Below are 24555 nucleotides of genomic sequence, written 5' to 3' on the forward strand. Positions count from 1 at the left end.
TATTAAAGTCAAGTTAATAAGTATATAAACACATGCATAATGTTCTATGGCTAACAAAATACGTTGAGAACATTCACAACAGATGATTTTATTAACAATTAATTCATTTGCATAGAACATGTATGTATGTATGTATGTTTTGTACTGAAATATGAACTGGAGTTAATTCAAAGTTTTCTATGGTTGTGAAAAATGATACAAAATAGAGGGCACATTTCATGCAGTATTTTTATTTCTGTTTTGTTGATACATTCTTGAACTTTGGAAAACATCTACAGAAATACAAATATAAAACATTGGAAACGGTTGTTTATATTCATCTATATTCATCCATGGTCACATAAATTTTCAAATCATCTGAGTTGTTGATGTATACAGATATAAGCATATTGTTTGTGCAAAGCTAGCTAGAATCAACACTTTTTTCATAAACAATGTAGTGACAGAATGACCAGGAAATTCCCCAGGAATTAGTTTTTTAAGCATATAAACTAATAATATGTATGAATATATATATAATATGGGAATGGATGATGACTTCCAAGATGATTCAAATCAAATGGCTTTTGTGTTCACTTTACCCATCAAATGTTTCCTGGTATTGTTCTCAGGCTTTAATAAAATGATGTAGCACTTGGGTAAAAAAATACAAAACAGCATTCCATAACTGGAGGCCAAAATAGCAAAAATCTCCACAGCCACAGTGAACTTCCCCGGAGAGCTTGCATACGCTGGGATAAAAGTGATCCAAACTGCACAGAATATCAGCATGCTGAAAGTGATAAATTTAGCTTCATTGAAATTATCGGGCAGCTTTCGAGCCAAAAAAGCAAGTACAAAACATAACACAGCTAGGAGTCCTATGTATCCTAACACAGCCCAGAACCCGACAGGTGACCCTAGGGCACACTCCAGTATAATCTTCTCTTTATAGTGGTTCATATTTTTTAAGGGAAAAGGAGGGTTGATTGTCAGCCAAAGTATGCAAATTACAACTTGTATAAGAGTGAAACCCAGAACACTGAGCCTCTGCTGTGCAGGCCCAAACCATTTCATCACATTACTTCCTGGAAGAGTGGCTTTAAAGGCCATTAACACCACTATAGTTTTCCCCAGAACACAAGAGATACAGAGGACAAAGGTGATGCCGAACGCTGTGTGTCGCAGCATGCAGGACCACTCAGAGGGCCGGCCGATGAAGGTCAGAGAACACAGGAAACACAGAGTCAAGGAGAAGAGCAGCAGGAAGCTCAGCTCAGAGTTGTTGGCTCTGACAATAGGAGTCTGCCTGTAGTGGAAAAATATCAGTGCTATGGTCATCGCCAGACAGGCACCGAAGACGGAAAAGGTGACCAACAGTATACCCATCAATTCTCTGAAGGTGAGGAATTCAATAGCTTTCAAGTCACAGTTATTCCTCTCTTCATTGGACTTGTACTCAGGAAGGCATTTGTCACATTTCACTGCATCTGAAAGCATAGATATGTTTAGGCTGTACAGCACACACATCTTTAGATAGACCAATAAAGTGCTGACAGTGATTTTGCCCAACAGAAACACAATGAGTGCTAAAGTAAAGGCTAGGAATCCAGCTGTCTCACTTGTGCTGTTGCTGAACTCCCCGTCAGCACAGGTGATGCAATCAAAACAGCAGATAGGCTTGCCCTTGACAAAAGCCCGGCGGGTCCCTGGCAAACAGCTCTCACTGCAAACTGACCTTGGCACCTGTGACAGTATTGAAAAAAAATCCTCATAATAACTTCCAGACTCATTATCATGTTAATGTGGCAATAAAATGATCAGTTTCCGAATTGCTTTTCGAAAGATTTTCTTAGTGATCAAGGGATTCGAATACACATACAGTCATGGAAAAAATTATTAGACCACCCTTGTTTTCTTCAATTTCTTGTTCATTTTAATGGCTGTTTCAACTAAAGGTAAACATATTTTGGACAAATATAATAATAACAACAAAAATAGCTCATAAGAGTTTAATTTTACATTTTCCATGGTTTTCTTGATGATGATTTTGGTTATTATCAAGAAAACCATGGAAAATGGCTAGATATCAGCTCTTAAATTAAACTCTATTTTTGTTGTAATTATTTTTGTCCAAACAAATGTACCTTTAGTTGTACCAGGCAGTTAAATGAACAAGAAAATGAAGAAAGGAAAGGTGGTCTAATATTTTTTTCCATGACTGTAAATTACGTTCAAAATACAATTTCAAAATGTCTACATTTACTTACATCAAGATTCTTGCCTGCCCAGATGGCTCTCACATCTGCTTTCATCTCAAACTGCTGACCCTCAGGTTGGGAGGCATCATAGAAACCAATAGTTTCAAACACTATGTAACCTGTCTCATCCATCTGCCAGTTTACTAGTGCATACCGTGCCACAGGGTCACCCAACTCATCAAAAAACACGTTTTCACCAATCTTAGTGGTGAAATTGACCTGTGTTAGGTAATGCAGCACCTGCAGGGAAAAGATATTTTGTTTTTTTAACCACATACTCATTAACATATACATCAGATTTAATAAAGGCACATGTTTTTTTTTCTTTACCTGCCACGGCTGGACATTTTCCCTATCAGCACAAGTATTGTTCTCAAAAGGCCCCTGTCCATCTTTGCAGGTAAACAACATATGCAAAGCATGAGCAACAGCGTACGTGGCCTTGTAAACATTATTCAGCAGACTGGCGTCTGAAACATCTGTGAAGCGTGTGTTTGTGTCCCACAAAGACTCCTTCCCAGAGCAGGCTGGGACTGAACCCTGAGCTTGAGTCTCTGCCCGGGGAGTCAGCGTGCAGCCGAACATTGTCTCCCACAACTCCACCAGTCCCTGGTCTCCCGGTGTGGTGGAGGGCCTGCTGTTAGCCAAGAACTCCTGCAGCCCAGGGATGTGAGCATTTAGTGCTGCAAAGCCCACTGCCCCCTGCACCACAGCATAGTTCACTGGAGAGGCGATGTAGCGATAAGTGATCCAGCCCTCACTGCCGACCCACTGCAGGCCCGTCACATTCTGAGCATGAAGCTCCTTAATAAGGATGTCAAGGTCTGTGCCGTCAGCAAAAGCCACTATTACTTTAGAGGTGGATTTCTTGATAATATCTACCACCTCTAAGAACCACTTTCTGGGATCAGTTCTGTATATGGCTACTGAGTACTCCACACACACACCTTCTTTTTCTGCTGCTTCCAGAAAAGTGGCCATGCCGCCATTCCCATAGTCACTGTTAGTTCTTATAGCCCCTACCCAGGTCCAGCCAAAGTGTTTCACAAGCTTTGCCAGGGCTTTGCTCTGGTAAAGATCACTAGGTATGGTTCTGAAGAAAGAGGGATAGTCTCTTCTGTTGCTAAGACATGCACAAGTGGCTGAATGACTGATCTGAAACACAAGTAGAGAGAAAGAGAGAAATAGCCAGTGTGTTAGATTCCCTCACTATTTGGTATGAATCTAAATGTAAGCAAACATTTTCACATATTATGTCACTTGTCATTTAACAACCAATTCACTTGACAGTTTGTGTGTGCAGAGAGCGTGTATGCCCCCAACACTCACCACAGGTATATGGAAGGGTCCCATGGTGCGTGCAATACCTATTGTGGAGGTAGAAGTGGTTTCCCCTATGACAGCATGCACATTTGAGAGTTTGCTGCAGCTGCCTTCCCCGCTCTCATACCTGTTCATCAGGTTAAGCGATGCCCTGATGGACAAAGGGATACTGGGGCAGGAGTCAAAGATCCGGTAACCCAGTGTCACTCCTGGCAGCAGCTCTGAGCTGTTGTTGATTTCCCCTATGGCAAATATCATAGTGTACGCATACTGAAGCTCTCCTGGGTCCAGTCTGAAAAAAGGAGAGGGACCCAATTATACAATTTGTGAAAAAAATGTGAATCACACATAGTTTTAAACTTACATCATGAAAATACAACAAATATTACAATGACATTTATAGCTACTTCACCCCTCTCTTACCCTTCACACTGGATTGTTCCTGGGTTGACTTGGAGTGCTGGATTGACACTGACTGGGTTCTGATGAAAGGAGAAAATGCCTCCAATGTTGATGTCTCCCTCCTTAGAAAACTGAGAGTTCTCTTTTGTCCCATATGTTTGACACATGGGCTTCCCTCCTCTGACAGCCAGAAGGGAAAGAAGCAGCAGATCTGCTATCAGCAGCATAGTTGCTCACCTCAATATTCACCACCCAAGGCCCAAAGATGACACCCCTCAACTCTGGGCATTTTATACGTTTTTTTCTTGTAGCTATCACAAAGCCACAGGGGCCTATGTGAACGCTGCCATTCTGTCCACCAATGACAGCGCTTGTGGTGTGATTAACAGACAGATGGGCCTATTAGAAGGCCTACTTCATCAATACGTCATCTTTGTTTTTAGCATAACCAATTCCTTACAATTATCGTTTCTGAACCCTGCGTCCATGGGGATAGCTGAGCTGTTGTTGTGCACCGAATATTCTAATTAAGTTTTGAATTTTAATTCATAGCTAAACAATGAAAACTACACGTTCAGGACACTGGGACAACATAATAATTATCGCCTCAAAATAAGCAAAACTATCCCATTCCTCCAAGGAAGCTAAAACTGAAAAACACATTAAATTTGTCAGATAAATAAGTATGTGGATAATAGCCAAAGTGAAACATATCCTAAAGGGCAGATTTTAATGCAAATGCAATTTTTTTTAAAAACTGAATGCAATGCATGATATTCTTCTTATTTATTTTATTTTTTTTACTTTTTCAGTACATCCAGTAAGAACAATTCCTTTAGAATTCATGCCAATGCACTGAAATGATTTATTGCATAATGCCAATGCACTGAAATGATTTATTGCATAAAAAAACAACTGCAAGTATGGCCACTCCCTCAATGCAATTAGAAACTGCACTGTTTCTATTCAGCAAAGACCCACACATGAACAAGCAATTCATTTGCCATGTCCATAGAAGGCAGAAAAAATCTGAATTGAATCTAAATTGAATCTGTGTGTGTGTGTGTGTGTGTGTGTGTGTGTGTTTGTGTGTTTTGCGAGTTAGCAAATGGCGCTATTAATGAAGCTAACTAACGCTTGTCTCAAGTGTGTGGAAGCTTGCGTGTTTCTACATATCCCACATGTCTTTGTGTGTGTGTAAGATATCTATTTCCTGAGTGTTATAATAATATGCTATGATGCTGATTTACACTTGCATCAGAATGTGTTTTGGTTGCGGGATAGCTGTTTGTTGTTCACTATTGTTTCATCTGTTCATTTAAGCCAAACGGCTTATATGTACATTTTGTGTTGGATTAGAGGAGTTAATGTTAATATGCATGTTTCTCATGCATGCAGATTGTGTTGTTCTTTAATGTTACCTAGTCCAAATCTTTACGGCATGTATTTATTTATTTTGGTCTAACTTTGCTCATGTGCTGCAAGGTTATATTTAACTTGTAGTCTTTAAATGAAAATGAAAATGCAATTCAGACATTTTACTGATACTATTCTGCATACTCATTTTTTGTGTTTTTTATTGGTTTCTCCCCATCATGTGCTTCTTAGTATTTCTCTCTGGTTTTAATAGTAAAATATAACATTTTGGAGCAAATATACAGAAGAGCAACCCATAACTGGAGGCCAGAATAGCAAATATCTCTACAGCTACAGTGAACTTCCCAGGAGAGCTGACATATGCAGGGATAAATGTGACCCAGACTGCACAGAATATCAGCATGCTGAAGGTGATGAATTTAGCTTCATTGAAATTGTCTGGCAGCTTTCGAGCCAGAAAAGCAAGAATGAAGCACAGCAGAGCCAGCAGTCCTATATACCCCAGCACAGCCCAGAACCCTAAAGGTGAACCTAAATCACACTCTAGAATAATCCTCTCAGTGGCATAAGCTGTATTTTTGTAGGGGTATGGCGGGGCAAGAGTTAACCAGAGTACACAAACTAACACCTGCAGTGAAGTACAGCTGAGAACACTTGTTCTCTGAAGAGGTGCAGAACACTGAGGGACTGTGTTGGATGGCCTTTTAGCCTTAAAGGCCATCACCACTGCTATGGTTTTAGCCAGGATACAAGACATGCACAAGGCAAAAGTGATGCCAAAAGCTGTGTGTCGCAGCATGCAGGACCACTCAGAGGGCCGGCCGATGAAGGTCAGAGAACACAGGAAACACAGAGTCAAGGAGAAGAGCAGCAGGAAGCTCAGCTCAGAGTTACTGGCTTTGACAAGAGGTGTGTGACGAAACCAAAAGAAAACACATGACACCAGCAGTGTTAAACCTGCTCCAAACAATGAGAAAGCAGTAAGGAGGGCGCCCATGGTTTCTCCATAAGATAGGAACTCGATCACCTTTTGGACACATTGGCTGTGATCTTCATTTGACCAATACTCCAGTGGACACCGCAAACACTCAGCAGGATCTGAACAGAAAACATGGAACACTGAGATGTGTTCATGCTGTAAGCTGCAAGTCATGAGAGCAAAGCCCACATTAAAATAATGCTGGCTATATTTAGTGAATATGAGATGCTGGCTTCTACTCACTGCTAGAGTTGCTGATCTCTCCAGCAGCACAGGCGATGCAGGAGAAACAGCAGATGGGTTTGCCTTTAATTACAGCTTGCCGGAAACCTGGCAGACACCTTTCACTGCAGACAGACTGCGGCCTCTGGAACAACACACAACTCACTTTCCCTTGTCATCCAAGCACTAAATTAATTGATTGGATTTATTCAACCTAAGGGTCTATACACACTCTATATTATGTGTTGTTTTTTAAAACAATATATTTTACTTTTACTTCCAAAACAATGCATAATTGCCATTTTTGTTATATTGGAAATGGCTCAGGGAACAGTAATTACTTTGAAAATCAACCTCCACAATTTCATTTGATGATTTGTATCACAAATTTTGCTACAAAATAACATGGATGCACAGAATTGGGTGATAATTTATACTTTTTACATTTTAAACAAAAAAAAAAAACAAGTTCATTTTCAACGGGAAGAAATTACCATGGTGGACGTGTTACCTTTAGGGACCCAGCTGCCCACATTGTGTTTATTCCGTTCATGTTAAACTGCTTTCCATTTGGTAGTGAGGCATCATAGCTCCCTACAGTCACAAACACAGTGTCTCCTGCCTGGTTTCTCTGCCAGTTCACCAGCTCATAGGTAGCTGCCGGGTCTCCATTTTCATCAAAATACACTCTTTCTCCTGACTGAAGAGTGAAATTTACAGCTTGGAGATGTGTCACAACCTACCAACCGAGAACAGTGTGATTAACTTGAAGTACAGGAAATTGTACAAAATATTACATTTCACTAGGCGACTTTTGACCTGTTTTGGCTCTAAATCATTTTTCCAGATGCACCACTGATTCACCGCTTCACCACTTTGTCCACATTTTAACATGCTATGCGCGGCATGAGCCACAGCATACACAGCCTTATACACATTGTTGGATATCCTTAACTCTGACACATCTGTGAAAGGATTGTCAATGTCCTGCAAGCTCTCAGAGCCGGAGCACTGTGTCTGACCATGCAGACTGGAGTGGAAACTGCAACCAAACGTGTCCTCCCAGAACTCTCTCAGCAGATCATTATGAGGGTCTTGACTTGGGTTAACCTGCAACAGAAACTCACGTAGGCCTGAGATCTTTGTTTTTCTGATGGTGAAGCCCAGAGACCCTGTCAGGATTGCTGAGTACCTCTTAATGGCCAGATGACTTGCTGTGATCCAGGACTCACTGCCCACCCACTGCAGCCCAGTCAAGTTGTGCTTCAGAGCCTCCTCAAGCAGAATGTTCATCTCGCCCTGAGCGAGGAAGGCAACTAAAACCCTTGCACTGCCGCTTTGGATCACTTTGACCACCTTGGCAACCTGCTCACTGGGGTCAGTTCTAGAGATGGCCTCCGAGTACTCAATACAGACCCCCTCCTGGCTTGCAGTTGTAATAAATGTTGCCATGCCATTGTTACCATAATCATTGTCACTCCTAACTGCCCCAACCCATGTCCAGCCAAAGTGCTTCACCAGTTTTGCCAAGGCTCTGCTCTGATAGTAGTCACTGGGTATGGTTCTGAAGAAGGAGGGGTACTCCTTTATGTTACTCAGACAAGCACAAGTGGCAAAGTGGCTGATCTAATCGAAAAGAAAAAGAGGGAAATGAAAAACAGCAACAGCAAAACATTTAGATCATTTGAGATTCACAATTAAGTAACAAAACACAGGTAAATGTTGTTTGAATCTACATCTGACTTTTGACCTTAATACTTCCTTAATTCAGTCTTTGTTGACGGTCACTTCAAAGCTTGATCATTAGACGGATCCAGATCATTACAAGTATTTCGTAAAAAGGAACATGAATAAATAAGCACACATTGTACAAATATTTACCACAGGTATTTGGAAAATCCCTGAAATTTGTAACATCACAATGGTTGAGGAGGACTCAGAAGCTCCAATGATGGCATGAACAGATGACTGGCTGGAGCAGTTTTTTCCCAAAGTCCTTTCCTGCCCATTCATTAGACCCATCACTGCACGCGTTGAAGGCAGTGTTGAACCACAGCTGTCAAATATTTTATATCCAATTGAGATGTTAGGCAGGAGAGAGCTGCTATTGTTGATCTCTTCAATGGCAAAAATCATTGTTTGGGCAAAACGAAATTCTCTTAAATTTATCCTGAAGAAAAAAGTATTCAGTTTTCATTAAAAGTTATCGGACTTTATGTGATGACAAAGAGAATTGACACAATAAGTACCTGGAGCATATGAGAGGTCCTGGAGCATCTGTGAAGGAGAGTGGAGGCGTTGATATTTGGCTATGGATGGAAAATGCTCCACCAATAGTGATATCTCCTTCTTTAGATAAGAGAGGAAACTCTGGGTTCCCCAGCATCTCACAGAGCAGACTGTCTTCCTCTGCTCCAAAGGCTCCCACAAAAAGCACAAACAGTAACATTACATAGACACAGTCACACATCTGGTACACACAAACCTGTACGCTGTCACTGACAAAAACAAGCGTCTCCTTTCATGGGCAGAGTTTTATACTGCTGCAGATGATGACAGCGCCATCTTAGCAAATCACTGTATAATGATGTCAGATCGCTTTGCTGTTCTTAATTTAAGATGGCATATTCTGTTTTGAGTCAATAATGTTCATATTACTGAAAGTAATACGTTGTAGGAGAAGGTGATGCAGAACACAGCATTTAAACAACTTTAGTTTTAAATGGTAAATGGTAAATGGAGTGCACTTATATAGCGCTTTTTATTTTATTGTAAACTGATGGTATAAAAAGTTTCTATAGAAGATTCTGTATTTGTTTAATCTAAATCACTGAAAAGGGAAAACAGAAAAGAAAAGCTGGAAAGGAAGATCTGGAGAAAAAAAATATAAATAATAAATAATATAATAATAAAATATATGAGATTACAAGAGTATCTAAAGAAATGAAAAAAAGGCATTGTGAGTCTGAGTCATGCTAGTTTGGGGCAGTACACTTAAATGGTATCAGGCCCAGATACCAAAAATGAGAGCAGTTGATATTCATGTAAAGATGAAAATACAGCTTTGGAAATATGTTGTGTGATTATTATTATTTTCGGTGCAGTGTATCGTGGCAATGGATTAGTGTAAACTGAATAATTAAATCACTCTTTCCCCTTTTCTTTTTTCAAACATATATCATGTGTGTCTGTTTATGTGTGTGTAATGGTAGTGTGGTTATGGACATAAAATAATAATCATATAATATGTTAAGAAATCAATACAGAAAAAAAAGATTATATGGTAGCTCAGTATTTCTAAGAATTACTTCTGTATTTGATGATTCTACACCTCAAGATAAAGTACAATGCCAGTGTTTAGTGCCAATGCAGGAAGTAGTTAGTGCTGTGCTAAATGTTGTGCTAAATACTGCATATAAGGATTAAATCATGCATCCAATTTACATTTGCATACAGTGAAACTGCATTCCTTAATACCAACCTGTCATCTTCTACAATGCCTAACCTGACATCACCCTTACTATGACTAATCTTAACCAAAACCCCAAAACCTAATTCGACCACTAAGAGGGGCACTATGGGCAACACTATGGGAGACATCATGTCTGTCAAGGTCAGGTGACAGGTGTCATTTTGCATAATAATTAGCCATGTGCTTCTGTTTGTTAGGGTCAGACACACTGCATTCTCAGAGCAACAGGCCTTCAAAACAATGGGTTTTCGGGCTAATGGGACATTTTTCTGACTGTTAGGATTTTGGAATAGTGTGCCATTTGAAACAATAGGCAGTCCCCATTTCCAGTGGGATTTTGGAAGCTGTGTCCTTTAATGTTGCAGAGACTTTAATGGGTACTTGAATGCCTGACGGCACAGTTGGGTGACTTTTTTCAGTGTGCTGATCTGGTGTCGACATTCTGCTTTATTATGAATATTGCAGAAAATTAAAGGTTATGATGGGACTGCATTTTACTTGTTTTTATTTGTTTATTGTATGTTTTCATGACTAATACAATTTTTACTTATGAATTGATTCTAGCCTTGCTACGTTGGAATGAAACCCTGAAAATATGCCCAGTAAATACCCTAGTTTTTTTATGATATATCTTATGCCTGCTTGTGACTTTTGGTCACTAGTTCAATCCACAGACCACTGATATGCTCTTGAGCAAGGCCTTTAACTCCCAGCCTGATTCAGTGCAGATACACTGGCCAAGTTCAAAGTTTGAATGTTTGTAGCTGGTGTGAACAAAACCTTGTTCAAAAGAGATTTAAAATGTTTTATTTTATTTATTTTAGGTTAAGATCTTTGTTATTTCATTAGTTACTGTATACATTGAGGTACTAAAGATGCTACAGGAGCAGTTTGTGTGGGAGATTGATGTCAAGGGCAGTTTTTTTTTCATGTATTTAAAAAAAAAAAAGGAAAATAATAAAGCTTGTTCACCCACTTTTTGGTGAAGTATGTGCATATTGTGCTTGTGTGAAGACAGTTAACATGGTGAAGGCCTGTACAGAATACAGAAATCTCTACCCCACAGGCCCTCATTGTGCTAATTAAAATTAAGAGAAGTCATCAACAGTTTTTTAAAGTTGACTTTTTATTGATTTGAAATGCTATTTGTTATTGTTATTGTTTACATAAGGACTTTTTTTAAAGATATTTTTTGGGCCATTTTCAAGGCTTTATTGAGTGACAGAGTTTTAGGGGGAGACAGAGGGGAAGACATGCGGGAAAGGGCTCCAAGTCGGATTAAAAAAAAAGAAAATCTGTCATTTCATTTAGTTATATTTGGATCACGATTTCCCCATCAGATGTCTTTTTGTGTTCAGTTCTGGTTTGAGTAAAATAATAAAGCATTTCGGTGCAAATATACAGAGAAGAAGTCCATAACTGGAGGCTAAAATAGCAAATATCTCCACAGCTACAGTGAACTTCCCAGGAGAGCTGACATATGCTGGTATAAATGTGATCCAGACTGCAGAGAATATCAGCATGCTGAAGGTGATGAATTTAGCTTCATTGAAATTATCTGGTAACTTTCTGGCCAAAAAAGCAAGTACAAAACATAGTAGTGCAAGGAGTCCTATGTATCCTAACACAGCCCAGAACCCAACAGCTGAGCCAAGATGACACTCTAAGATGATTCTGTCTTTATAGAGCAACAAATTCTTAAAAGGAAAAGGAGGGTTTATTGTCAGCCAAAGTATGCAAATGATAACTTGTATGAGAGTGAAACCCAGAACACTGAGCCTCTGCTGTGTAGGCCCAAACCATTTCATCATATTACTACCAGGAAGTGTGGCCCTGAAGGCCATTAACACCACTAAAGTTTTCCCCAGAACACAAGAGATACAGAGGACAAAGGTGATGCCGAACGCTGTGTGTCGCAGCATGCAGGACCACTCAGAGGGCCGGCCGATGAAGGTCAGAGAACACAGGAAACACAGAGTCAAGGAGAAGAGCAGCAGGAAGCTCAGCTCAGAGTTGTTGGCCTTCACTAAGGGAGTGTCCTTATTGATCAAGAATAAAGTGGCCACAGTTATAGTAAGGAGCACACCAAACAAAGTAAAAAATACAAGTATTATACCCATAACTTCAGTGAAGTAGAGGAACTCGACATTTTTCAGTATACATGCATTTCTGTTTTGATTGGACCAATATTCTTCTGGACACTTTTTGCAGTCATTAGAATCTGTAACAGAAATATTGTCTCTATTGTAATTTAATCAGTTAAATCCTAAAAACAGTAATAGGAGACTGTAACAGAGCAAACTTCAACATGATGCACATAGTTTGGAAAGCAAACAATTTAGGAAAATTGCCATATCTCAGGTCTTTACGTGTACCTGTGCTGTTGCTGATTTCTCCTTCTGCACATGGTAAACAGTCATAGCAGCAAACCGGCTTTCCTTTCTGAAGGACTTTATAGGTTCCTGGTTGACATCTCTCACTGCACACTGACACGGGCAACTTTGAATCAAAGAAAATTGTGTTTTACTTTTTAACAAAAAAATCAATCAAAGTGAAATATTACCAAACTGCATGTTAAACCCTTGCATTATATATATATATATATATATAGAAAGGTTGTGCTGTTAGGATATTTGCCTCTGTTTTTCCTCCATGCCAAATGATGGCTTCAGTCTTAAGGACAAACTTATGTCCAGGAGGTAGAGAGGCATCATAATAGCCGACCGGTTTAAACTGGACTTTGCCATCAGATCCAAGCTGCCAGTTCACCACCTCATACTGAGCGACAGCTGCTCCAGTGCTGTCAAACCACACCTGGTCCCCGTTGTTAATGGTAAAATTTACCTGCTTCAAAGACTCCACTACCTACAAAGCAGTAAGACAATATGTCAATAGATTAATTTTCAGAACTATGAAATCAACTGTTTAATAATGAGTTTTTCACCTGCCAGGGAGTAATATTTACAGTCTTGTCACACCCCTGACTTTCGGAGCACTTGAGGATGTTGTGCAGAGAATGAGCCACAGCGTAGATGGCTTTGTAAATGTTACTGGTGTACCTCAGCTTTGCCACATCATCATAATAATCTCTAAGCTCAATTAAATCCTGGTTTTCCTTGCACATATCCATGTTTATATTGTTACACTTAAACTCTGTCTCCCAGAAGTCTTTGATTAGAAAATCGTCCAAGCCACTGATATTGGCCTTTGGCACAGCAAAACCCAGTGAACCTCCCAGCACACTAAAGCTGGTGGGAGTCACAAGGCTGTCAGCGGCGATCCAGGCCTCCACACCAATAAACTGCAGGCCTGTAATGTTGTGTTCACTCAGCTGCTCCAGAAGGTGATCCATCTCTACGTGGGCCATGAAACCAACAATGACCCTGGCAGTGCTCTTTCGGATCACTTCTACCACTTTCATGAGTTTTTCTGGTTCTGCCCTGTGAAATTTCTCTGTATATTCAACACACACTCCTTCTTCTTGGGCCGCGGCAAGGAAGATGGCCATGCCATTGTTGCCATAGTCACTGTCGCTGTTGACTGCCCCGACCCATGTCCAGCCAAAGTGCTTGACCATCTGGGCAAGGATTCGGCTTTGATAGAGATCACTGGCTATAGTTCGAAAGAAAGAGGGATACTCTTTTCTGTTGCTCAAACACTCACAAGTGGCTGAATGACTTATCTGAGAATGCACAAAGATAGAGAAAGAAAAAGGAGAGTTTGCATGTAATATACATACTGATACACACAGGCATTAATCTTACCACTGGTATTTTGAATGGTCCAGCAGTGCGTGCCAGCACAATGGTTGAAGAGGATTCAGACTCCCCGATGATAGCATGAACAGCTGATTGACCAGAGCAGCTCTTTCCCAGAGTCCACTCATCACCATTCATTAAGGCCATAACTGCACGCATTGAGGATAATGTTGAGGCACAGTTGTCATAAATACGGTATCCGATCGAAACATTGGGAAGAAGAAATTCACTTTTGTTTATTTCTTTGATTGCAAACATCATTATTTGGGCAAATCGAAACTCCCTGAGATTGACACTGAGACAAAAAGAGCACAAATACAAACATGTATTTACTGACAGAACTCAAGAGGAGGCATTTTTATGCAAAACTCAAAATTACCTGGAACATGTGAGGCGTGTTGGTTTCTCTGTAGAGGAAAATGAAGGTTGTGTGATTTTCCTGTGGATGGAAAAAGCTCCACCAATTGTCACATCTCCTTCCTGAGACAGCAGAGGGAACTCTGGACTCCCCAGGATCTGACACAAAGGAGCTTCCTCCTCTGCTGCTCCAAATGCCAACAGGAACCACACAAAAACTAGCCCTGTCATCACTTGCAACATTTTCCAATCCATACGCTGTTGGGGCAGAGCTACCCAGCCAGGTTTGGGGTCACAGAAGACTTAAATGCGACATTTTATAATCTTAGTTAAACGGCAGAACTCAGTGGCTTCTTACTAACCAATCAGAGATAAGTGAGAGAGGAAAGGCTTGATTTGGTCTTGCAATTAAATTATTGTGTGAAACGATTGTGCTTCCTATTCAGTGTCTGCTTCGGTAACTCACATATTACTATTTTAATTATTTAATTTTTAATTATGGAATAAGTGCCTGCAATATAGACAATTCTGATGTAGGCCTCAGTTCCTACAGCATGTTAATTATATACACAAACACATTATTCTTTTTATTTGTGATTCTTTAATTGCAGTTCAGTATGGACATTACATCTTGAACATTCCTGGGACATTTTTTTTACAGTGAATTAAGTAACTTCACATACAGTAAAGGTACAGAAGACAAACAAAATAACAATTTTAATTACATTAAAAGGGAGGTGGTGACCACTGATCAAGAGCTGTCTATACTTTTACTTTTACGTATTTTATGCAGCAGAGTACGGCTCTACTTACTCTAAGGGTAGTGTGATATCTGCCTCAACATAATCCAGTAAAGGTACCCAAATTTTTCACGTTATGCAGTGTATGTTTATGGCAACAGCAGAACATATTGGATTTGATGTCTAGGCTCCAACCTCATCACACCTCAGGCAGTTACATGAGGTATTGAGGAGTGATGTAATAAAATCCCCCAAAACCAAATGCTTTCAGAGCCTAGCATTGATAATTCACTATGTGTGGGCCTGGCACAAGCCACCATGAGGCCATTCACCAAGATCTTAGTGGCTGCAAGGGAAATATGCTATCTAGCGCAACTGCTACGTGTGGATCTGGCACCAACTGCCGTGAGGCCATTCACCAAGAGCTTAGTGGCTGCAAGGGGAATATGCTACCTAGTGCAACTGCTATGTGTGGGCCTGGCATTAGCCGCTGTGAGGCCAATCCCCAAGATCTCAGCAGCTTTCAAGGGGAATATGCAACTGTGTTCTCTTCCAGGGATTGATTTTGCATTGATTACATTAAATACTGACCTAATTTCATCAAGAGATCAGAATGGATGCTACGGCAGTACTGGGCACGGATCGCTTTACTCTTTTTGGAGGGACGTTGACCGCAGGTTTGACAGCAGCTGGTTGGGAGTGGCGTGAGCTTCTTTGCTGCTGCTTTACCTGTTGCTCATCTTACTATGGCTCCCGTTGAATTATTGGGCACTGGCAGTTGTTTCTTGCATCTCGAGGTAGTTGAAGAGCTCTTCATTGTTGAGACAAGAAGGAAGTGAGATGTTTCATGCATGGAGTGTTTCCAGGATGCGGTGCACGGCCACCCGACGAGCTGCTTGCGTTGAATGTATGAGCTGTGGCGCGGCAGAATCTCTCCCGCTTTGAGCCCAGAGTGAGACTCACAGAGACTTGACCAGCTCCTTGACCAGACAACAGACATTGGGTCCAACGTTTTAAAAGTTGTTCCACTTTTGTCATGAGAAGAGGAAAGTTGTCTTTAAATAGTTTTGAAAATTCATCTGGCACATTAATTCCAAGGTAAGTAAATTCAGAAGATACTTTGAAAGGAAAGGTCTGAATGATAATGAATGCGCAGCTTGGACAAATTAATTATATAACTGGAGAGCTTACCAAATGGGTCTAATATAGTTAAGGCTGACTGCACTTTGGCTGGACATGGGTTGGGGCAGTCAACAGCGAAAGTGACTATGGCAACAATGGCATGGGCATCTTCCTTGCCGCGGCCCAAGAAGAAGGAGTGTGTGTTGAATATACAGAGAAATTTCACAGGGCAGAACCAGAAAAACTCATGAAAGTGGTAGAAATGATCCGAAAGAGCACTGCCAGGGTCATCGTTGGTTTCATCGCCCACGTAGAGATGAATAACCTTCTGGAGCAGCTGAGTGTGCACAACATTACAGGCCTGCAGTTTATATCAAGAGGTCGTCTGCAAACAGGGAGACGCTATGTTTCGGACCCTCTCTAAAAATTTTGTGCTGTCTGTTGTAAAGCTAGCGCTTAAGGCTCAATTGACCATTCGCAACAGCTCTGCCCCCTTAGTTACTGTTGCTATGCCCGACAAGTTTCCAGGACCTTCAGCAGCCATGGAGTGGACCGAAGACGCATTGGAGAGTGTTTTTGGAGTAATACCTCCGCAAGGTAAGCTACCCATTCACAAAATGCTACAAAGATTAAAATAAAATAGGTTCAAAATGGCACAACAGGCCATTATGAACCTATCACGTTATGTTCAACATTGACATTACAGGGCTGTACATTAACTTGTTTTGCTTATAGCACTGGTACTACAGGGGTTGATAGTTTTGTAGCACAATCCACAAAATCTCTATCACTGATGTAACTATAGTTACAAACACCTCATCTGTAGGCTACAATCTAGAAAACATGTAAAATAAGATGTCACTGGTGCCCAGATGGTAAATGATGCATAGAACAGACTGATGTAGCATGTGCTATGAGCTACATCTGTATTTTAACTGTACTGTGACTTATTGTGAAGCACTGAATCAAAAAGGAACCGGACCTGGTGTGTTGATAACGATGGTTAATAACAGTGATGGGTCATTCCAGAATTGGAGGACATTTTATGTCCCACCCACTCATTTTCAAATAAATCATGCATAAAATTCCAAAACGTGCATTTGTGGTGAAAATTATAATTACTCTGAGACAAAATATGAATAGAGTTATACAAAAACTGGTTCCAAAATATTATTTAAAATATAAAATTACTCTAAACACCCCCTAAAATTGCCTTTTTCTCTTGTCCCACCCTCTTGATGGCCAACATGCATGTCAAATAAAGTGGTTAAAATAAGGTTAAATGTTTTTTTATGATTTTGTTGATTTATGTATTTTGTAAGTGTAAAAACACTTTATTTAATCATAACATATTTTAAATAAAACCAATTTTGCATTAAAGTTGTGTCCCACAACATCCACGCAACCCTGTTACCAAAACCTTTTTAGCAGAGAAGAAGAAGAAGAAGAAGTATGAGACACATGGCACAAAATAAATTGCATCATCAAGCTATTAGCTAATAGCATGGGTAGACAAAAGGTAAGTCCTCTCTTCTATTTTTCATATTTTTTATATTTCATTGGCCTTGGTCGAGTGTGTCCCTCTAAGCAATGCAACCCTGTTACTCATATTACCAGAATAATGCAAAATATTTTCAAAGTTTTCTTTGTTCCTTTAAATAACTAGGTTTGTTCTCAACCTTACAGTAGCAGTACATTCCATAGCTAGTATCTTTTTTCTGCTAAACAGCTAACATTAGTATGAATTTGCAACCCTGTTACTGTAATTAGAGTAACAGGCTTGAACTACAGTAACAGGGTTGAATCTCTTTAAGTTCACTCAGAGGAGACAATCAGTGTTATCAATCGTAAAATCAAATTTGTACATATAATTTAACAAAATCTAGTTTTAAATATTATCATTAGTATTAGTCTAGGCCTACTGTATTTTCTAAAATGTGATTTATGTCATAATCTACAATCAAAAGTAATTTGTCTATTCAACCCTGTTACTCTAATTTCAACCCTGTTACTGTGTAATTTATCTTAAAATTATCCTAAATGACTGTATCAGCTCATTAGATTTTATCCTATTGTCATTTTGGAAGTGTGTATGATAATATTCATTATTATTTTTAGCAAATATTTATAGATAAAGACTGAAATTTCTAAAAATCATGCATAACGATCACAATGTTTGGGCGAGATTGATTTTTCAAGTTGCTTAAATTAATGTCTGATCTGAAACAAAATGTGTATTCAGTGTGGAAATTACTTTTTTTTTACTTACTGCTTAAGGACATATTCAACAACATATTATGTAATACTTTTACAGGTTCCTGAGTATTGGTAACAGGGTTGCGCTAAGCAGGGCACACAATATATAAAATACCTAATAAAAAGTGTCACTTTGAGTCCTGAGCTGGACAGACATAATTATTTGATGGTTAATTACTATAGCCTTTGCAACCTTCTCATGAGATAGCGGCCTGTCTAGAGACTGCATTATAGCTCGGTCAATCTGAGAAGAGTAATATCTGTAAAGAACTGTTCCATCTCAAGGAGGGTGCAGTTTTGTTCCGAGGTATACAATGATGTAAATAGTCTCTAAATGTGCTATTTATTTCTCAATAGTCCGTAGATAGATGCCGTATTGAGTTTTAATTTCGGAAATGACAATTACAAGCAGAGGACAGTCTGAGCTGATGGGCCAGTTTGCAAAGAATTTTGAATGTTTGTAACTGGTGTGAACAAAACCTCATTCAACAGAATAAATAAAGGTTAAGTTGTGCATATTGTGCTTGTGTGAAGAAAGTGAACATTGTGAAGGCCTGTACAGAAGACACTGAATCTCTACCCTACAGGCCCTTATTGTGCTAATTAAAATTAAGAGAAGTCATTAACAATTTTTAAAGTTTACATTTTATTGATATTGATGAATGCTATTTGTTACTTTTAACTGAATATTGTAGAATTAAATAGGCAGGATTCACTTTTCAAAAAACTCAAAATTGAAATAAATAGCTACCCGTCATAACGGTTAAACTGTATACTTTATAAAAAAAAATATTGTTGCTTTATAAATATCTGTATGCAGAAATTGTTCAAGTGTATAGTATGCTCCAAATAAAAGCCAAACTATAAGTCATTAAATTAAAAAAATCTGTCAATTAATTCAGTTATATTTGGATTCCGTTTTCCCCATCAGATGTCTTTTTGTGTTCAGTTCTGGTTTAAGTACAATAATAAAGCATTTCGGTGCAAATATACAGAGAAGAAGTCCATAACTGGAGGCTAAAATAGCAAATATCTCCACAGCTACAGTGAACTTCCCAGGAGAGCTGACATATGCTGGTATAAATGTGATCCAGACTGCACAGAATATCAGCATGCTAAAGGTGATGAATTTAGCTTCATTGAAATTATCTGGTAACTTTCTGGCCAAAAAAGCAAGTACAAAACATAGTAGTGCAAGGAGTCCTATGTATCCTAACACAGCCCAGAACCCGACAGCTGAGCCAAGATGACACTCTAAGATGATTCTGTCTTTATAGAGTAACAAATTCTTAAAAGGAAAAGGAGGGTTTATTGTCAGCCAAAGTATGCAAATGATAACTTGTATGAGAGTGAAACCCAGAACACTGAGCCTCTGCTGTGTAGGCCCAAACCATTTCATCATATTACTACCAGGAAGTGTGGCCCTGAAGGCCATTAACACCACTAAAGTTTTCCCCAGAACACAAGAGATACAGAGGACAAAGGTGATGCCGAACGCTGTGTGTCGCAGCATGCAGGACCACTCAGAGGGCCGGCCGATGAAGGTCAGAGAACACAGGAAACACAGAGTCAAGGAGAAGAGCAGCAGGAAGCTCAGCTCAGAGTTGTTGGCCTTCACTAAGGGAGTGTCCTTATTGATCAAGAATAAAGTGGCCACAGTTATAGTAAGGAGCACACCAAACAAAGTGAAAAATACAAGTATTATACCCATAACTTCAGTGAAGTAGAGGAACTCAACATTTTTCAGTATACATGCATTTCTGTTTTGATTGGACCAATATTCTTCCGGACACTTTTTGCAGTCATTAGAATCTGTAATAGAAATATTGTCTCTATTATAAATTAATCAGTTAAATCCTAAAAACAGTAATAGGAGACTGTAACAGAGCAAACTTCAACATGATGCACATAGTCTGGAAAGCAAACAATTTAGGCAAATTGCCATATCTCAGGTCTTTACGTGTACCTGTGCTGTTGCTGATTTCTCCTTCTGCACATGGTAAACAGTCATAGCAGCACACCGGCTTTCCTTTCTGAAGGACTTTATAAGTTCCTGGTTGACATCTCTCACTGCACACTGACACGGGCAACTTTGAATCAAAGAAAATTATGTTTTACTTTTTAACAAAAAAATCAATCAAAGTGAAATTTTACCAAACTGCATATTAAACCTTTGCATTACATATATATATAGAAAGGTTGTACTGTTAGGATATTTGCCTCTGTTTTTCCTCCATGCCAAATGATGGCTTCAGTCTTAAGGACAAACTTCTGTCCAGGAGGTAGAGAGGCATCATAATAGCCGACCGGTTTAAACTGGACTTTGCCATCAGATCCAAGCTGCCAGTTCACCACCTCATACTGAGCGACAGCTGCTCCAGTGCTGTCAAACCACACCTGGTCCCCGTTCTTAATGGTAAAATTTACCTGCTTCAAAGACTCCACTACCTACAAAGCAGTAAGACAATATGTCAATATATTAATTTTCAGCACTATGAAATAAACTGTTTAATAATGAGTTTTTTCACCTGCCAGGGAGTAATATTTACAGTCTTGTCACACCCCTGACTTTCGGAGCACTTGAGGATGTCGTGCAGAGAATGAGCCACAGCGTAGATGGCTTTGTAAATGTTACTGGTGTACCTCAGCTTTGCCACATCATCATAATAATCTCTAAGCTCAATTAAATCCTGGTTTTCCTTGCACGTATCCATGTTTATATTGTTACACTTAAACTCTGTCTCCCAGAAGTCTTTGATTAGAAAATCGTCCAAGCCACTGATATTGGCCTTTTGCACAGCAAAACCCAGTGAACCTCCCAGCACACTGAAGCTGGTGGGAGTCACTAGGCTGTCAGCGGCGATCCAGGCCTCCACACCAATAAACTGCAGGCCTGTAATGTTGTGTTCACTCAGCTGCTCCAGAAGGTGATCCATCTCTACGTGGGCCATGAAACCAACGATGACCCTGGCAGTGCTCTTTCGGATCACTTCTACCACTTTCATGAGTTTTTCTGGTTCTGCCCTGTGAAATTTCTCTGTATATTCAACACACACTCCTTCTTCTTGGGCCGCGGCAAGGAAGATGGCCATGCCATTGTTGCCATAGTCACTGTCGCTGTTGACTGCCCCAACCCATGTCCAGCCAAAGTGCTTGACCATCTGGGCAAGGATTCGGCTTTGATAGAGATCACTGGCTATAGTTCGAAAGAAAGAGGGATACTCTTTTCTGTTGCTCAAACACTCACAAGTGGCTGAATGACTTATCTGAGAATGCACAAAGATAGAGAAAGAAAAAGGAGAGTTTGCATGTAATATACATACTGATACACACAGGCATTAATCTTACCACTGGTATTTTGAATGGTCCAGCAGTGCGTGCCAGCACAATGGTTGAAGAGGATTCAGACTCCCCGATGATAGCATGAACAGCTGATTGACCAGAGCAGCTCTTTCCCAGAGTCCACTCATCACCATTCATTAAGGCCATAACTGCACGCATTGAGGATAATGTTGAGGCACAGTTGTCATAAATACGGTATCCGATCGAAACATTGGGAAGAAGAAATTCACTTTTGTTTATTTCTTTGATTGCAAACATCATTATTTGGGCAAATCGAAACTCCCTGAGATTGACACTGAGACAAAAAGAGCACAAATACAAACATGTATTTACTGACAGAACTCAAGAGGAGGCATTTTTATGCAAAACTCAAAATTACCTGGAACATGTGAGGCGTGTTGGTTTCTCTGTAGAGGAAAATGAAGGTTGTGTGATTTTCCTGTGGATGGAAAAAGCTCCACCAATTGTCACATCTCCTTCCTGAGACAGCAGAGGGAACTCTGGACTCCCCAGGATCTGACACAAAGGAGCTTCCTCCTCTGCTGCTCCAAATGCCAACAGGAACCACACAAAAACTAGCCCTGTCATCACTTGCAACATTTTCCAATCCATACGCTGTTGGGGCAGAGCTACCCAGCCAGGTTTGGGGTCACAGAAGACTTAAATGCGACATTTTATAATCTTAGTTCAACGGCAGAACTCAGTGGCTTCTTACTAACCAATCAGAGATAAGTGAGAGAGGAAAGGCTTGATTTGGTCTTGCAATTAAATTATTGTGTGAAACGATTGTGCTTCCTATTCAGTGTCTGCTTCGGTAACTCACATATTACTATTTTATTTATTTATTTTTTAATTATGGAATAAGTGCCTGCAATAAAGACAATTCTGATGTAGGCCTCAGTTCCTACAGCATGTTAATTATATACACAAACACATTATTCTTTTTATTTGTGATTCTTTTTTATTGCAGTTCAGTATGGACATTACATCTTGAACATTCCTGGGACATTTTTTTTTACAGTGAATTAAGTAACTTCACATACAGTAAAGGTACAGAAGACAAACAAAATAACAATTTTAATTACATTAAAAGGGAGGTGGTGACCACTGATCAAGAGCTGTCTATACTTTTACTTTTACGTATTTTATGCAGCAGAGTACGGCTCTACTTACTCTAAGGGTAGTGTGATATCTGCCTCAACATAATCCAGTAAAGGTACCCAAATTTTTCACGTTATGCAGTGTATGTTTATGGCAACAGCAGAACATATTGGATTTGATGTCTAGGCTCCAACCTCATCACACCTCAGGCAGTTACATGAGGTATTGAGGAGTGATGTAATAAAATCCCCCAAAACCAAATGCTTTCAGAGCCTAGCATTGATAATTCACTATGTGTGGGCCTGGCACAAGCCACCATGAGGCCATTCACCAAGATCTTAGTGGCTGCAAGGGAAATATGCTATCTAGCGCAACTGCTACGTGTGGACCTGGCACCAGCTGCCGTGAGGCCATTCACCAAGAGCTTAGTGGCTGCAAGGGGAATATGCTACCTAGTGCAGCTGCTATGTGTGGGCCTGGCATTAGCCGCTGTGAGGCCAATCCCCAAGATCTCAGCAGCTTTCAAGGGGAATATGCAACTGTGTTCTCTTCCAGGGATTGATTCTGCATTGATTACATTAAATACTGACCTAATTTCATCAAGAGATCAGAATGGATGCTACGGCAGTACTGGGCACGGATCGCTTTACTCTTTTTGGAGGGACGTTGACCGCAGGTTTGACAGCAGCTGGTTGGGAGTGGCGTGAGCTTCTTTGCTGCTGCTTTACCTGTTGCTCATCTTACAATGGCTCCCGTTAAATTCTTGGGCACTGGCAGTTGTTTCTTGCATCTCGAGGTAGATGAAGAGGTCTTCATTGTTGAGACAAGAAGGAACTGAGATGTTTCATGCATGGAGTGTTTCCAGGATGCGGTGCACGGCCACCCGACGAGCTGCTTGCGTTGAATGTATGAGCTGTGGCGCGGCAGAATCTCTCCCGCTTTGAGCCCAGAGTGAGACTCACAGAGACTTGACCAGCTCCTTGACCAGACAACAGACGTTGGGTCCAACGTTTTAAAAGTTGTACCACTTTTGTCATGAGAAGACGAAAGTTGTCTTTAAATAGTTTTGAAAATTCATCTGGCACATTAATTCCAAGGTAAGTAAATTCAGAAGATACTTTGAAAGGAAAGGTCTGAATGATAATGAATGCGCAGCTTGGACAAATTAATTATATAACTGGAGAGCTTACCAAATGGGTCTAATATAGTTAAGGCTGACTGCACTTTGGCTGGACATGGGTTGGGGCAGTCAACAGCGAAAGTGACTATGGCAACAATGGCATGGCCATCTTCCTTGCCGCGGCCCAAGAAGAAGGAGTGTGTGTTGAATATACAGAGAAATTTCACAGGGCAGAACCAGAAAAACTCATGAAAGTGGTAGAAATGATCCGAAAGAGCACTGCCAGGGTCATTGTTGGTTTCATCGCCCACGTAGAGATGAATAACCTTCTGGAGCAGCTGAGTGTGCACAACATTACAGGCCTGCAGTTTATATCAAGAGGTCGTCTGCAAACAGGGAGACGCTATGTTTCGGACCCTCTCTAAAAATGTTGTGCTGTCTGTTGTAAAGCTAGCGCTTAAGGCTCAATTGACCATTCGCAACAGCTCTGCCCCCTTAGTTACTGTTGCTATGCCCGACAAGTTTCCAGGACCTTCAGCAGCCATGGAGTGGACCGAAGACGCATTGGAGAGTGTTTTTGGAGTAATACCTCCGCAAGGTAGACTGCCCATTCACAAAATGCTACAAAGATTAAAATAAAATAGGTTCAAAATGGCACAACAGGCCATTATGAACCTATCACGTTATGTTCAACATTGACATTACAGGGCTGTACATTAACTTGTTTTGCTTATAGCACTGGTA

The 24555-nt window shown here is 40.2% G+C and overlaps 3 protein-coding genes and 1 pseudogene across 3 annotated transcripts; all 4 read right to left on the reverse strand.

Annotated features, from left to right (window-relative positions):
• Positions 1 to 555: 555 nt before the first annotated feature.
• LOC131970141 (extracellular calcium-sensing receptor-like) lies at positions 556 to 4114 on the reverse strand (annotated as a pseudogene).
• Positions 4115 to 5541: 1427 nt separating this feature from the next.
• LOC131970143 (extracellular calcium-sensing receptor) lies at positions 5542 to 9013 on the reverse strand. The gene is made up of 6 exons (XM_059331436.1): positions 8793 to 9013; positions 8425 to 8713; positions 7363 to 8169; positions 7055 to 7282; positions 6565 to 6688; positions 5542 to 6440 (listed from the first exon to the last, which is right to left on the reverse strand). The coding sequence occupies exons 1-6, from the start codon at positions 9011 to 9013 to the stop codon at positions 5542 to 5544; spliced, it is 2568 nt and encodes an 855-aa protein (XP_059187419.1).
• Positions 9014 to 11337: 2324 nt separating this feature from the next.
• Positions 11338 to 14373, reverse strand: LOC131970142 (extracellular calcium-sensing receptor-like). The gene is made up of 6 exons (XM_059331434.1): positions 14153 to 14373; positions 13780 to 14068; positions 12960 to 13697; positions 12653 to 12880; positions 12391 to 12514; positions 11338 to 12236 (listed from the first exon to the last, which is right to left on the reverse strand). The coding sequence occupies exons 1-6, from the start codon at positions 14371 to 14373 to the stop codon at positions 11338 to 11340; spliced, it is 2499 nt and encodes an 832-aa protein (XP_059187417.1).
• A 4773-nt stretch (positions 14374 to 19146) lies between these two features.
• Positions 19147 to 22190, reverse strand: LOC131969882 (extracellular calcium-sensing receptor-like). The gene is made up of 6 exons (XM_059331107.1): positions 21970 to 22190; positions 21597 to 21885; positions 20777 to 21514; positions 20469 to 20696; positions 20215 to 20338; positions 19147 to 20060 (listed from the first exon to the last, which is right to left on the reverse strand). The coding sequence occupies exons 1-6, from the start codon at positions 22188 to 22190 to the stop codon at positions 19147 to 19149; spliced, it is 2514 nt and encodes an 837-aa protein (XP_059187090.1).
• Positions 22191 to 24555: the final 2365 nt, after the last annotated feature.

Source organism: Centropristis striata, chromosome 4, assembly GCF_030273125.1.
Source record: "Centropristis striata isolate RG_2023a ecotype Rhode Island chromosome 4, C.striata_1.0, whole genome shotgun sequence".
NCBI lineage: Eukaryota > Metazoa > Chordata > Actinopteri > Perciformes > Serranidae > Centropristis > Centropristis striata.